The sequence below is a fragment of the Nerophis ophidion genome, linkage group LG01, assembly GCF_033978795.1.
Source record: "Nerophis ophidion isolate RoL-2023_Sa linkage group LG01, RoL_Noph_v1.0, whole genome shotgun sequence".
NCBI lineage: Eukaryota > Metazoa > Chordata > Actinopteri > Syngnathiformes > Syngnathidae > Nerophis > Nerophis ophidion.
Window position 1 is genome coordinate 7,796,615 of NC_084611.1, and position 16,886 is coordinate 7,813,500.

Consider the following 16,886-nt stretch of genomic DNA (forward strand, 5'->3'; position numbering starts at 1 on the left):
TTGTTTTGTATTTGAAAGCCTTACAAAGGGTTAACTGAAATACTGCATGTTCCACAATTCATTGCGGCGAACCGGATGTAAAAAAAAAAGAAGACCGGAAGCAGGTGTATTGTGGTTGATGAGATTGAGCATTACGAGCCTACGGGTGAATGAATGAATGACACATGTATACATAATAGGGGGCGTAGTGGGTAGAGCGGCCGTGCCAGAAAACTGAGGGTTGCAGGTTCGCTTCCCACCTATTAACATCCAAATCGCTGCCGTTGTGTCCTTGGGCAGGACACTTCACCCTTTGCCCCCGATGCCGCTCACACTGGTGAATGAATGATGAATGAATGATTGGTGGTGGTCGGAGGGGCCGTAGTCAGTCCACCCCAGGGCAACTGTGGCTACAGATGTAGCTTACCACCACCAGGTGTGAATGAAGGATGGCTTCCCACTTCTCTGTGAGCGCTTTGAGTATCCAACAATAGAAAAAGTGCGATATAAATCTAATCCATCATTATTATTATTATTATAACAAGATAAAAGGATTATAACAAGATAAAAGGATTGTTTGTACCGTTTGTACCCCCAATTTTTTCTCATATAAAGTACAACTTTATTTACACATTTTCGACGTCCTGTCCAATACTTGATGATCGTGGTTAATTCACACTCGTCTTAGGCACAGCGAGCTGGAGCTGGCTCTCGGACCTCAGAGTGAAGTGAATTATATTTATATAGCGCTTTTCTCAAGTGACTCAAAGCGCTTTTTACATAGTGACACCCAATATCTAAGTTACATTTAAACCAGTGTGGGTGGCACTGGGAGCAGGTGGGTAAAGTGTCTTGCCCAAGGACACAACGGCAGTGACTAGGATGGCACAAGCGGGAATCGAACCTGCAACCCTCAAGTTGCTGGCACGGCCACTCTACCAACCGAGCAATGCCGCCCGCAGAGCGATAAAAGGTGTTCTATTTTTTTATTTTTATTTAAAATGATCAGTAGATACTTTTGCCAACCGTTACCATGAATTGATTAACGTGGATCCCGACTTAAACAAGTTGAAAAACTTATTGGGGTGTTACCGTTTAGTGGTCAATTGTACGGAATATGTACTGTACTGTGCAATCTACTAATAAAAGTCTCAATCAATCAATCAATGCTTTTATTTTGAAAAGCGTGCTGTCAAATGGGGAACGGAAGTTGCTGTCTTCTGGCGCATGCGCTATCTGATCAAGCAGCGGCAAAAGCGAAAAGACCAAGATGGCGGACAGGGTGACTGTCGCTTTTAGGAAAAGTTTCATTCACATTTACGATCTTTATACCTCTATAGATTTAAATATAGCATGTTTTTACGCCAGGATTTGTCTTTTCCGAAGCCCGGACTATGTATTGTACTGTGCAATCTGCTAATAAAAGTCTCAATCAATCAATCAATGCTTTTATTTTGAAAAGCATGCTGTCAAGTGGGGAGCGGAAGTTGCTGTCTTCTGGCGCATGCGCTATCTGATCAAGCAGCGGCAAAAGCGAAAAGACCAAGATGGCGGACAGGGTGACTGTCGCTTTTCGGAGAAGTTTCATTCACATTTACGATCTTTATACCTCTATAGATTTAAATACAGCATGTTTTTTACGCCCGGATGTGTCTTTTCCAAAGCCCACGGAACCGAATTTGAGTTCGTAGTGACAGAAGGTGGACGACGACTGCCATGCTAAGATGGCGACGTGCGGCAAAAGACAACACGAAAGAGAATCAGCCACGCGGAAAAAGACGAAAAGTGCGGATGAAGGTGAGTGAGTCAAAGTTCCCTAACAACGTCATTTTGGAGGCAATCGTAAGCCATGCAATGAGCCGACCTTGTTGAAGAATGTAAACAAAGAGTCGCCATGATTGTTAGCTTGAAGAAGGCAGTGGAGTTCACATCAGACATGAAAGAATGCAAAAGTCACATGAAGAAAGTGGAAGAGCAAAACAAGCGCTTGTGTAAAGAAAATAATCATTTGAAAGAAGAGATGTTGAAGAGTAGACTGGACCACGTGTCTACATCAACCTGCAGAGGATTGGAGGTCATAAAGAACAAGATGAATATGATTCACGTCAACCTTTGATTGGGAAGTTCTCCACAAGTTAAAGGGGAACATTATCAGCAGACCGATGTAAGCGTCAATATATACCTTGATGGTGCAGAAAAAAGACCATCTATTTTTTTAACCGATTTCCGAACTCTAAATGTGTGAATTTTGGCGAATTAAACGCCTTTCTGTTTATCGCGCTGGAGGCGATGACGTCAGAATGTGACGTCGCCGAGGTAACACACCCACCATTTTCATTTTCAACACATTACAAACACCGGGTCTCAGCTCTGTTATTTTCCGTTTTTTTGACTATTTTTTGGAACCTTGGAGACATCATGCCTCGACGGTGTGTTGTCGGAGGGTGTAACAACACTAACAGGGAGGGATTCAAGTTGCACCACTGGCCCCAAGATGCCAAAGTGTCTGCCGCCAGACCCCCATTGAATGTACCAGAGTGTCTCCACATTTGACCGGCGATGCTAAGACAGACATGGCACAGAGATGTATGGATAACCTGCAGATGCATTTGCAACGATAGTCAACGAAATCACAAAGGTGAGTTTTGTTGATGTTGACTGCCAGCTAATCGATGCTAACATGCTACGCTAATCGATGCTAACATGCTAATTACCGGCGGTGCTAAAGCAGACATGGCACAGAGATGTATGGATAACCTGTAGATGCATTTGCAACTATATTACGTTTCCTTCCACCCACATTTAATGCGAAACAAACACTTACCAATCGGCGGATTTAAGTTGCTCCAGTGTCAAAAGATGCGAAAGTCCTGATCGTTTGGTCCGCACATTTTACCGGCGATGCTAACGCAGCTATTTCGGCCATGCTATGGCTATGAATAGCGTCAATAGCTATCTGGTCAATAGCTTCAGTTTCTTCTTCAATACTTTCATACTCCAACCATCTGTTTCAATACATGCGTAATCTGTTGAATCGCTGAAATCCGAGTTTGAATCCGAGCTAATGTCGCTATATCTTGCTGTGGTATTCCCATTGTTTGTTTACATTGGCAGCACTGTGTGACGTCACAGGGAAATGGCCAGTGTCTTCGCAGAGAGCCAAAAATAAGGCACTTTAAAACTTTATTTAGGGATATTCTGAGACCGGTAAAATTTTGAAAAAAAATACAAAAAGCCACTGGGAACTGATTTTTATTGTTTTTAACCCTTTTGAAATTGTGATAATGTTCCCCTTTAAAGTAGCAATGATTGTCACACACACACACAGACACACACACTTGGTGTGGTGAAATGTGTCCTCTGCATTCGACCCATCCCCTTGTTGACCCCCTGGGAGGTGAGGAGAGCAGTGAGCAGCAGCGGTGGCCGCGACCGGGAATCCTTTTTTGTTGATTTAACCCTGTTGTAAGCATTCCATCAATCTCGCGCACTTGGCAAATCATACGTCATTTCCATTGTGAGCAAGCCATTTGACGAGATTTAAGACGAGATTTTTTTTTTAAAAGGCGCGACCGTGCAAATGGATGGTTTGAGGACGGCTGAAGAAGAATTTGCGGAATCCTGCACAGAAAGCTACATCGAACAATAGAAGAACAGCAAAACAGTCTCCCAACACTGCGTAGATGGCATCTAGGGTTAGGGTTAGTCTCATTTGTATAGTCTAGCCTTTAAATAGACTCCCTTTTTAGACCAGTTGATCTGCCGTTTCTTTTCTTTTTCTTCTATGTCCCACTCTCCCGTGTGGAGGGGGTCCGGTCCGATCCGGTGGCCATGTACTGCTTGCCTGTGTATCGGCTGGGGACAACTCTGCGCTGCTGATCCGCCTCCGCTTGGGATGGTTTCCTGCTGGCTCTGCTGTGAACGGGACTCTCGCTGCTGTGTTGGATCCGCTTTGGACTGGACTCTCGCGACTGTGTTGGATCCACTATGGATTGAACTTTCACAGTATCATGTTAGACCCGCTCGACATCCATTGCTTTCCTCCTCTCCAAGGTTCTCATAGTCATCATTGTCACCGACGTCCCACTGGGTGTGAGTTTTCCTTGCCCTTATGTGGGCCTACCGAGGATGTGGTAGTGGTTTGTGCAGCCCTTTGAGACACTAGTGATTTAGGGCTATATAAGTAAACATTGATTGATTGATTGATTGATTAGTAGCTAGAACTTCCAACACAATCAATATATAACTGGAAGCAATTTCCAAAATTGCCAAAAAGATTGTGCATTATTCAAATTTGCACCATGCGGTTGCGCATTTTGCAAATTGCGCCCATTGATTTGCAAAAAGTGCACCACACATTATTCAAGTATATAGCTGGAAGCAATTTGCAAAAAGATTGCGCATTATACAAACTTGCAAATTGCTCCCATTGGTTTTGTGCTTCTAAAAACTCCCCAATTCCAAGCCTTGATGCTGAGGGCCAAGCAGGGAGGTAACGGCTCCCATTTTTATAGTCTTTGGTATGACTCGGCCGGGGTTTGAACACACAACCTAAGACAGGGGTAGGGAACCTATTGCTCTCGAGTCAGATGTGGCCCTTTTGATGAAGTGAAGTGATTTATATTTATATAGCGCTTTTCTCAAGTGACTCAAAGCGCTTTACAAAGTGACACCCAATATCTAAGTTACATTCAAACCAGTGTGGGTGGCACTGGGAGCAGGTGGGTAAAGTGTCTTGCCCAAGGACACAACGGCAGTGACTAGGATGGCACAAGCGGGAATCGAACCTGCAACCCTCAAGTTGCTGGCACGGCCACTCTACCAACCGAGCTATGACTGCATCTGACTCTCAGATAATCAATCAATGTTTATTTATATAGCCCTAAATCACAAGTGTCTCAAAGGGCTGCACAAGCCTCAAGAACAGGGGTCTCAAACTCAGTTTACCTGGGGGCCACTGGATGCAGAGTCTGGGTGAAGCTGGGCCGCTAGAAAAATGTTATTAAAAATATATTTTTAAATGTCTTTATTTTTATTTTCAACACAAAAAAAAATAAAAAAAATAGGTGAACCAAATGAGAATTAAGTAATGTGAGGCCTTGCAAATTAATCAATTAACCTGGTCCAGGTTATCGGGGACAGTTATTACTGACGGACAGGTGTCGCGGTGTGACTGCTGCCAGGCACGTAAAAAAAAACTTGTCTCCCTGGCAACGTTTCTGTCGCTTTTACTCATTTGCCGCTTTTCCATTAATGCAGAGGTAGGCAACCCAGAACGTTGAACGTCTCGCCGTGGAGTTTACACCTACGGTAGCATAATTAGCTTCCGAACGGGCTAACATCACGACTAACATGTTACACATCCGATGCGCCCAGCGACTCTCTGTCGGAGTATCAGCGCTGGGGTCCAGTGCACCACAGTTTTGTATTGTCGCTCGGTCCTTTGGCAGAGTGCTTTGGAAGCTACCGGTCCGCTCGTTTCCTCGGCCTGGACTGTTTACAGCGGCGCCGGGGGAGGAAGCAAGAGAGGGAGAAAGAAAGAGAGAGCAGGCGGGCGAGCGAGGGAGGGATGAAGAACGAGTGCGGGTCTCGTGGAAAAGCGGCAAAACGTTTCTCTGCTTGCGTCACGCAGGTGACGTCAATGTTCGGCCCTCCAGAGCCACATACCACACTGTGATTGCTAGATTCCTTCAGCTCCGCACACAACGCTGTCAAGCGCCATTCATATAAAACTCACTAACATCAAACTTTCATTTTAAGGGGGGGCCGCAAAATAACATCTCGCGGGCCGCGTGTCTGAGACCCGTGCTCAGCAACATCCTCAGTTCCGATCCCAGATAAACCTTAGCTGACATTGCTTAAAGGGGAACATTATCACCAAACCTATGTAAGCGTCAATATATACCTTGATGGTGCAGAAAAAAGACCATGTATTTATTTAACTGATTTCCGAACTCTAAATGGGTGAATTTTGGCGAATTAAACGCCTTTCTGTTTATCGCTCTGGAGGCGATGACGACAGAATGTGACGTCGCCGAGGTAACACACCCACCATTTTCATTTTCAACACATTACAAACACCGGGTCTCAGCTCTGTTATTTTCCATTTTTTGGACTATTTTTTGGAACCTTGGAGACATCATGCCTCGTCGGTGTGTTGTCGGAGGGTGTAACAACACTAACAGGGAGGGATTCAAGTTGCACCACTGGCAAGAAATCTGCCGCCAGACCCCCATTGAATGTACCAGAGTGTCTTCACATTTGACCGGCGATGCTAAGACAGACATGGCACAGAGATGTATGGATAACCTGCAGATGCATTTGCAACGATTAAGTCAACGAAATCACAAAGGTGAGGTTTGTTGATGTTGTTGACTTATGTGCTAATCAGACATATTTGGTCACGGCATGACTGCCAGCTAATCGATGCTAACATGCTACGCGAATCGATGCTAACATGCTATTTACTCTAGCTGAATGTACATTTGAAACTAGATACCCACATTTAATGCAAAACAAACACTTACCAATCGACGGATTTAAGGTGCTCCAGTGTCACAAGATGCGAAAGTCCTGATCGTTTGGTCCGCACATTTTACCGGCGATGCTAATAAGGCAGCCATGCTATGGGCCACTTCATTAGGTACACCCATGCTATGGCCGAATAGCGTCAATAGCTATTCGCTCAATAGCTTCAATTTCTTCTTCAATTTCGTTTTCGCTATCTGCCTCCATACTCCGAACATCTGTTTCAATACATGCGTAATCCGTTGAATCGCTTAAGCCGCTGAAATCCGAGTCTGAATCCGAGCTAATGTCGCTATATCTTGCTGTGGTATTCCCATTGTTTGTTTACATTGGCAGCACTGTATGACGTCACAGGGAAATGGCCAGTGTCTTCGCAGAGAGTGAAAATAAGGCACTTTAAAGCTTTATTTAGGGATATTCCGAGACAGGTAAAAAAAAATTTAAAAATTCAAAAAATACAACAAGCCACTGGGAACTGATTTTAATTGTTTTTAACCCTTTTGAAATTGTGATAATGTTCCCCTTTAACACGATAAGTAATGAATAATTCCGACGGTAATCACAGTGTTAAAAACAACCTTCAAAATATAAAACGCTCATACATTTTAATCCAGCCATCTGTTTTCTACCCCACCTGTTCAAGAAGTCGCATTAATGGTAAGAAGTATTTTATTTATTGTTGATTAGCTTCAGAATAACAATGTTATTATAAAGAATATATACTCTAAAAATGTTGGTCTTACTTTAAAAAATGCATGCGTTTAGTTGTATTCAGTCTTAAAAAATATCATATGGCTCTCACAGAAATACATTTTAAAATATTTGGCTTTCATGGCTCTCTCAGCCAAAAAGGTTCCCGACCCCTGAACTAAGAGAAGAATCCAGAAGGGTTGGGTAAAGTTTGGGTCTCTAAGATCCATCTTCCGAGACTTTAATCTCCCCATTTCCTTGAAGAGGCAGGTATTTGACCGGTGTACCATACCTGCCAAAACCTGGACAACCATCAAATGTTTTTTTGACCTACTGTTGCCTCGCCATTCCTGGATAAAAAACAACACTTCCCATCCAAACTTGTGGCTTCTCTCGCTGGTCTCATTGTTGAAAGTGATCTTCTTCCGAGATATATGTAATTTACTGTTTTTGGTCCTGGGCAGCACGGGGGAAGAAGGGGTAGTGCGTCTGCCTCACAATATGAAGGTCCTGAGTAGTCCTGAGTTCAATCTCAGGCTCGGGATCTGTCCGTGTGGAGTCTGCATGTTCTCCCCGTGACTGCGTGGGTTCCCACTGGGTACTCCGGCTTCGTCCCACCGCCAAAAACATGCACCTGGGGATAGGTTCTGCTCTACTGCTCCGAGTCTGTGGACCACTCTCCCTGACCACCTGAGGGCACCATAGACTGTGGATGCTTTCAAAAAAGGCTTAAAAAAAACTTTTTGAAAATTTTTTTTTAGATATGACTGCGTGAATTCCCTCCAGGTACTCCGGCTTCCTCCTACCTCCAAAAACACCTGGGTATAGGTTCATTGACAACACTAAATGGTCCCTAGTGTGTGAATGTGAGTGTCAATGTTGTCTATCTGTGTTGGCCCTGTGATGAGGTGGTGACTGATCCAGGGTGTACCCCGCCCTCCGCCCGATTGTAACTGAGATAGGCTCCAGTACCCCCTGCAACCCCAAAGGGAATAAGCGGTAGTAAATGGATGGATGGATGTTTTTAGTCCTTTTCCTTGTGCGGTTACTTTGGAGTTTGGTTTGTTGTTGCTCATCATGACTTTAGTTTTCTTTGATCATGTTGAGGCCTGTCTTGCTACTCTCCTCTGCAAGACCACCAGTCACTTCCTGTAGTTCCTCAGCAGTGTAGCCTTGGATAAGAATATCGTTGGCGAATCTGAAATGGCTAAAATATTCAGCGTGTACTTGGATTCCTTTTGTTGCTCCGGTTGATATTCTTGAATGCTTCCTCCAGAACTGCTGAAGAAGATCTCCCCGTCTAACTCCTCTCAGGACTTTAATCGAGTCATTGACGATATCATTGCAAATTAATTTTTGCTGTGAGCTCCCTGTATAATACTTTGATCATTTTGATATATTTCTCATCGATATTTTGCTTTTCTAAGGCCGCCGGAAGGGACTGGTGGTCAAGTCTGTCAAAAGACTTGACCACCAGATTACTGCTAATATGTAGTCTGATGCTACATATTAGCAGTAATGCTACTTTTTGTAGCAGCGCTTTTGCTCCACAACTGACAAATTACGGTTGTCTGTTCGACATCTTCCCTCTTGAAGCCAAACCACCGCCAGATGATGGACCACCTGCTGTTTTTCTTGGGGATTAATTCTTCCTTCATTATTTACTAGATTTGCACCTTCTTTTTCTTGTATTAGCACTCGCGCCACAGCTAACGTTACCAATGCCGCTTTCTCTCTGCTCCGCGAGGGCGTAAACGTTTTTGACGTATGTAAGAAGGTGCGCTTGTTTTATATCTCTGTGAGAAGGAGAGAAAATGAAGAGTGAGAAGATAATGCCCGCAGCTAAAAGCAACTGCGTGAGAACGTATACTCCAATATCACGATAGTCATTTTCTATTGCGCACAGAGACAAACGCGTGGTATATCGATATATCACCCAGCCCTACCCCGAGGGCAAATTGAGATTTTCAGCACAATCCCATTCAAGATCAGACAAACATTACAGGGAGACAGAAATAGGATCAGTGAAGTGCCTGCCAACTTCCGACGCCTTTTACAAAAAAGGTGAGAAGCAGGTAAACGATGGGGAGGTAAAAAAAATGTTCAGTCAATGGCCGGACTCTAGGGAGGGGTCCAGACTGACGCCAAGGAAAAATCCTCATTAGATTACAGTAGGTTAGTTTATTTAAAATGAGACGATGCCATTTTAATAAAACACCATGATTACACATGTTTACAAAGGCCAGAATTAGCCAAAAGGCTAGTTTTCATCTGTAGTCCCCTGGCCATGATGCAAAAAAGGCAGTAAAATCACAATTTAAAAGAAAAAGAAAAGAAGCACACGATACATATAGCCATAGCACACATAAACAAGTTACATAGAATCAACAATCAATCAATCAATGTTTATTTATATAGCCCCAAATCACAAATGTCTCAAAGGACTGCACAAATCATTACGACTACAACATCCTCGGAAGAACCCACAAAAGGGCAAGGAAAACTCACACCCAGTGGGCAGGGAGAATTCACATCCAGTGGGACGCCAGTGACAATGCTGACTATGAGAAACCTTGGAGAGGACCTCAGATGTGGGCAACCTCCCCCTCTAGGGGACCGAAAGCAATGGATGTCGAGCGGGTCTAACATGATACTGTGAAAGTTCAATCCATAGTGGCTCCAACACAGCCGCGAGAGTTTAGTTCAAAGCGGATCCAAGACAGCAGCGAGAGTCCCGTCCACAGGAGACCATCTCAAGCGGAGGCGGGTCAGCAGCGTAGAGATGTCCCCAACCGATACACAGGCGAGCGGTCCATCCTGGGTCTCGATTCTGGACAGCCAGTACTTCATCCATGGTTATCGGACCGGACCCCCTCCACAAGGGAGGGGGGGGGCATAGGAGAAAGAAAAGAAGCGGCAGATCAACTGGTCTAAAAAGGGAGTCTATTTAAAGGCTAGAGTATACAAATGAGTTTTAAGGTGAGACTTAAATGCTTCTACTGAGGTAGCATCTCCAACTGTTACCGGGAGGGCATTCCAGAGTACTGGAGCCCGAACGGAAAACGCTCTTTCAAAACTTGCAATACACAATATTGTGTTTTTAGTTCCATCCATCCATCCATGCATTTCCTACCGCATGTCCCTTTTGGGGTGGCGAGGGGGTGCTGCAGCCTATGCCAGCTGTTTCAGTGTGTGTAAAAGTACATTTTACAATACCATGATAATAATAACCATAATAATTTGGTCATAATAATTATTATATGAAATTTGCATGACGTTACAATTATAATATATTGTAAAAAAAAAGTACCACGATATATTGCCATATGGAATTTGTTCCCTAGTTTGTAGTATCCTAATGTCCATTGAAACAGATTCTATATTTTCTGAGTCCAATACAAGCCAAGTAAACATTGATCCTTCATTCTGGCAAGGCACTAAATGAGTGGCCATGAAACACTACACTGTAGCCAGTTTAAAGAGAAACATCTCATGGATCACGTCTGAGCTAAAGTATTTTTGTGTTTGTTTGTGTCCTGCAGACGTCCAGCAGCTGATCGGTCATCCAGAAGGACTTTCCCCTCCGTCAGGGAAGAGCTCCACTTTGAAGCAGGAGACTCCACAACCACCCCACGTTGAAAAGGAAGAGGAGGAACTGTGGATCACTCAGGAGGGAGAGTGTCTTCTAGGACCGCAGAAGGCTGATCTCACCAAGTTGCCTCTGACTGTTGTCTCTGTGACAACTGAAAATGATGAAGAGAAACCCCAACCAGACACCCTCTTAGCTCCACTATCAGATAGTGAGGCTGAAGACGAGGTTGAAGTGACTTTGAGCAGCGATACAGACTGTGAAGGTGATATGAGGACTCACACTGACATCAAACATTTGGAATGCTCTAAAGAGAAGCCTTTGAGCTGCTCAGTTTGCGCTAAAAGTTTTAATAAAAAGTACAATTTCACTCAACACATGAGAACGCACACGGGAGAAAAACCGTATAAGTGTTCAGTTTGCGGCAAAAGCTTTGTTTCCAGGTCGGGTTTGACTAAACACATAATGAAACACTCTGGACAAAAAACATTTACTTGTTCAGAATGTGGTAAAAGCTTCCTTCATAAGAGCATTTTGATTCAACACATGAGCACACACACCACGGATAGACCATTTAGGTGTTCGGTTTGTGGAAAATGCTTTTCTCTGAAATGCAGCTTGACTCGACACAAAAGAACCCACACTAGAGGGAAAAAATGTTTTTGTCCGGCTTGTGGTAAACGTTTCCCTCACAGGAGCAACTTGAGCGAACACATGAGAACGCACACTGCAGAAAGACCATTCAAATGTTCAGTTTGTGGTAAAAACTTTCCTCACAACAGCAATTTGGTTAAACACATGAGAACACACACAGGGGAAAAACCATTCAAATGTTCAGTTTGCGGTAAATGCTTCTCTCAAAAATGCAGTTTGACTCGACACATAAGTACCCATTAAGGAGGTAAAACATTTTTTTGTTAAATTTGTGGTAAACGATTCCATTGCAATGCAGACGCTGTAACACACACAGGAGAATAATCAATCAGCTGTTTAATGTGTGGCTCATATGAAATCCACACAAACCCAGGACCTCTTCAAAAAAGGTCTTATTGCTTCTTTCAGAAATATCCAATTTCATTATCAATAGTGCTATGGTGGACTTTATCAGGAAGTCTGAAATAACTTTTACCAAAATCCATATTGGAACATTTCCCGCAGGCAAGAGAGAACATGCAACATTTTCACTCTGCTTTAATTTCTTGCTCAGAATACACTTGTTTGTCCACAAAATACTCGACTCCTCAAATTTAAACCAAGTTTCTCTTAAAAAACAAAACAAGATCATTATAAAACTGACATATAATATAATTTTGGAAGGAAATAACTAAATATTGTTTTGGCTTCTGAAGAGCCATATTTGTGTGTTAGCGTGTTTGAATATGTTAAATTTCTTCCATTTTAAGGATTTTTTTTTTTATAACGTCACGTGGGTTCACTTCCTGTTGTATGAAGACATGTCAGTGTACAGATTTTAATATTTACTTTTGCTGTACAGTAGATGTGTTTTAATATCTTGATTTATTGCCCGATTAGTTTTGATAGTCTGAGTATATTTGTCGTATGAACACATTTTGTTTTATAATCATATTGTTGCCATTTTTTAAGACATATTGTTTTATATCACTTACGGAAATAAAGATTACATTTTAAAAAGTGTTCATATTTACCACTCTGTTCTAAGGCTGTTATGTTTGGGGGGAGTAGACGGCACAGACCATAAGGGGCATAGTGTATATATATACGAGAATGGAGTGTTGCAAAAATCCAAGAGTGTGTATGTGTGTGACTATGTGTAGGAATTAACTGCGGAGTGTTACCAGAGTGTTGAGCGAGAGGCAAGTCCAAAAGGGGCAGGGCAGGCTTAAAGATCCGTAAGGCAAGCATGAAGTCGGGGGTGATAGCGAGGCGTAGGAGGTTGAGATCCACGATTCAGTTAAGGAAGCAGAAGGAAAACGGGGGTAAAGACGAGACGAGACGCACAGCTCGTCACGAGGAACGAAGGCAGACTGCTGGAAGGATGACAAGGAAGACACGGGACTAATCAAACACGGGGAAGAAAACAGAGAGAGCAAGATTGCATAGAGCACGATGATCGCTTACGGTATTTCCAATGGATAATTACGTTGGAATGCGCCCTGGCCGTGACAGCTGTCGGTTCAATGTGCACAGTAACATGTAATAGTTGCTTAGATAGTATTGTTTATATAAGTTTAAATTGGATTATGATGCTTGTAATGAGGAAAGACGTTTACATGTCTTGTAATCATGTTAGCATTTTGGCTAGATAGCGATTAACGCGATATCTACTAATTAGCGCTTTGTGGCGCTGTTGGCGTTATCTCATAATGAGCCGCATCATAGGGGTTAGTTTTCCTGAAATCATGATTCTAGCACCAATGATATGGCACAAAATTCAGTACCACAAGAACAATAGAATATGGAAGGAGACTTTATTGACATTGCAGATAGAAAGCACACAAAATTACTTGGACTCGACTGAAAGGTTTCACCAGGCCCTTCGTGTCAGGTTCAAACACTGATGACATCTATTAAACAAGACCAGAAGCAAGGAATCAAACAGAGACAGAATTAAATTTGGCTCAATTGAGGAGAGAGGTCTGGGCTGTACACTTGTACAGTCTCCATCAGGCTCTGGCGAAAGATTGTACACCTCTTCTTTTATTTGGGCTTTCCCTGATTACATGGCAACAACTGTTTCTAAGGGAGGGGGTGGTAAACAGACATCGCCTTTGGTTACAGAACAGTTCAAAGAAAAGGTCGTAAAACGGTTGTATTTTTGCTTCTGTTATTTGTATTTTAACCCTGCAAAAAGTCAGTGTTCAAAAACAAGAAAAAAACAAACATAAATTTGGGGTATTTTATTTGAAACTAAGCAAAATGATCTGCCAATAGAACAAAAAATTTGGCTTGTCAAGACTTTCCAAAACAAGTAAAACTAGCTAACCTCAAAGAACCCCAAAATACCTTAAACAAGTATATTCTCACTAACACAAGTGCACTTTTCTCGATAGAAAAAACAAATATGAGATATTTTTTCTCAATATATTGAAAAATATTATTAAATTAAATGTATTACATTTCTCGCATTTTTCCCATAAATAAAATGTCATCATCGCGCCAAGTGCGTGCTCTTTCAGTCAATTAGTGCGCAAGGAATATATATATATCCATCCATTTCCTACCGCTTATTCCCTTTCGGGGTCGCGGGGGGCGCTGGCGCCTATCTCAGCTACAATCGGGCGGAAGGCAGGGTACACCCTGGACAAGTCGCCACCTCATCGCAGGGCCAACACAGATAGACAGACAACATTCACACTCACATTTACACACTAAGGCCAATTTAGTATATACATATATATATATATATATATATATATATATATATATATACATATATATAAACCCTGTTTCCATATGAGTTGGGAAATTTTGTTAGATGTAAATATAAACAGAATACAATGATTTGCAAATCCTTTTCAACCCACATTCAATTGACTGCACTACAAAGAGAAGATATTTGATGTTCAACCACATAAACTTTATTTTTTTTTGCAAGTAATAATTAACTTATAATTTCATGGCTGCAACACGTGCCAAAGTAGTTGGGAAAGGGCATGTTCACCACTGTGTTACATCACCTTTTCTTTTAACAACACTCAAACGTTTGGGAACTGAGGAAACTAATTGTTGAAGCTTTGAAAGTGGAATTCTTTCCCATTCTTGTTTTATGTAGAGCTTCAGTCCTTCAACAGTCCGGTGTCTCCGCTGTCGTATTTTACGCTTCATAATGCGCCACACATTTTCCATGGGAGACATGTCTGGACTGCAGGCGGGCCAGGAAAGTACCCGCACTGTTTTACTACAAAGCAACGCTATTGTAACACGAGGCTTGGCATTGTCTTATTGAAATAAACAGGGGCGTCCATGAAAACGTTGCTTGGATGACAACATATGTTGCTCCAAAACCTGTATGGACCATTCAGCATTAATGGTGCCTTCACAGATGTGTAATTTACCCATGCCTTGGGCACTAATACACCCCCATACCATCACACATGTGTAAGTTACCCATGCCTTGGGCACTAATACACCCCCATACCATCACACATGTGTAAGTTACCCATGTCTTGGTCACTAATACACCCCCATACCATCACACATGTGTAAGTTACCCATGCCTTGGGCACTAATACACCCCCATACCATCACACATGTGTAAGTTACCCATGTCTTGGTCACTAATACACCCCCATACCATCACACATGTGTAAGTTACCCATGTCTTGTTCACTAATACACCCCCATACCATCACACATGTGTAAGTTACCCATGCCTTGGGCACTAATACACCCCCATACCATCACACATGTGTAAGTTACCCATGTCTTGGGCACTAATACACCCCCATACCATCACACATGTGTAAGTTACCCATGCCTTGGGCACTAATACACCCCCATACCATCACACATGTGTAAGTTACCCATGTCTTGGTCACTAATACACCCCCATACCATCACACATGTGTAAGTTACCCATGCCTTGGGCACTAATACACCCCCATACCATCACAGATGCTGGCTTTTCAACTTTGCGCCTATAACAATCCAGATGGTTATTTTCCTCTTTGTTTCGGAGGACACCGCGTCCACAGTTTCAAAATGTAATTTGAAATGTGGACTTGTCAGACCACAGAACACTTTTCCACTTTGCATCAGTCCATCTTAGATGATCTCGGGCCCAGCGAAGCCGGTGGCGTTTCTGGGTGTTTTTGATGAATGGGTTTTGCTTTGCATAGTAGAGTTTTAACTTGCACTTACAGATGTAGCGACCAACTGTAGTTACTAACATTGGTTTTATTTATTTTTGTATGATTAGGTCCATCAGTGCTATAAACGTATCACTTTCCTCGGGCACTGTTCCCCCAGCATTCAAAAAAGCGGTTATTCATCCTCTCCTTAAAAGACCTAACCTCGATCCTGACCTCATGGTAAACTATCGACCGGTGTTTCACCTTCCCTTTATTTCGAAAATCCTCAACAAAATTGTTGCAGAGCAGCTAAATGAACACTTAGCGTCTAACAATCTATGTGAAACCTTTCAATCCGGTTTCAGGAGACAGCCCTCGCAAAAATGACTAATGATATATTGCTAACGATGGATTCTGATGCGTCATCTATGTTGCTGCTCCTCGATCTTTGCGCTGCTTTCGATACCGTTGATCATAATATTTTATGAGAGCGTATCAAAACACAAATTGGTATGTCCGACTTAGCCCTGTCTTGGTTTAACTCTTATCTTACTGACAGGGTGCAGTGCGTCTCCCATAACAGTGTGACCTCGGACTATGTTAAGGTAACGTGTGGAGTTCCCCAGGGTTCGGTCCTTGGCCCTGTACTCTTCAGCATCTACATGCTGCCGCTGGGTGACGTCATAAGCAAATACGGTGTTAGCTTTCACTGTTATGCTGATGACACCCAACTCTACATGCCCCTAAAGCTGACCAACACGCCGGATTGTAGTCAGCTGGATGCGTGTCTTAATGAAATTAAACAATGGATGTCCGCTAACTTTTTGCAACTCAACGCCAAAAAAACGGAAATGCTGATTATCGGTCCTGCTAGACACCGACCTCTATTTAATAATACAACTTTAACATTTGACAACCAAATAATTAAACAAGGCGACTCTGTAAAGAATCTGGGTATTATCTTCGTCCCAACTCTCTCCTTTGAGTCACACATTAAAAGCGTTACTAAAACGGCCTTCTTCATCGCCGTAATATCGCTAAAATTCGCTCCATTTTGTCCACTAACGACGCTGAGATCATTATCCATGCGTTTGTTACGTCTCGTCTCGTCTCTGGTCTTGGTTTGTTTTCCCGAGGTGCAAAGCGAATGGAGTGGAAACGGCGTGAAGGTAAAGGCATCTTTATTTTGACACTAAAACTAAAAACATGAACCAACAAAAAGCGTGCACAATGGCGGTACAAAAAACTGGGCTATGAAACAAAAGACTAGCACAGAGACTATAAACTACAAATATGAAACAAAAACACTTGCGCAGTGGCATGAATAA

The 16,886-nt window shown here is 42.7% G+C and overlaps 2 protein-coding genes across 2 annotated transcripts in view; one reads left to right on the forward strand and one right to left on the reverse strand.

The window, feature by feature from the left end:
• Nucleotides 1-16,886, reverse strand: part of LOC133538135 (gastrula zinc finger protein XlCGF26.1-like) — a 263,415-nt gene that overhangs the window by 193,620 nt on the left and 52,909 nt on the right. The window lies entirely within an intron of this gene.
• LOC133556694 (gastrula zinc finger protein XlCGF17.1-like) lies at nucleotides 1,491-12,439 on the forward strand. The gene is made up of 2 exons (XM_061906894.1): nucleotides 1,491-1,776; nucleotides 10,740-12,439. The coding sequence occupies exons 1-2, from the start codon at nucleotides 1,704-1,706 to the stop codon at nucleotides 11,681-11,683; spliced, it is 1,017 nt and encodes a 338-aa protein (XP_061762878.1). The 5' UTR covers nucleotides 1,491-1,703; the 3' UTR covers nucleotides 11,684-12,439.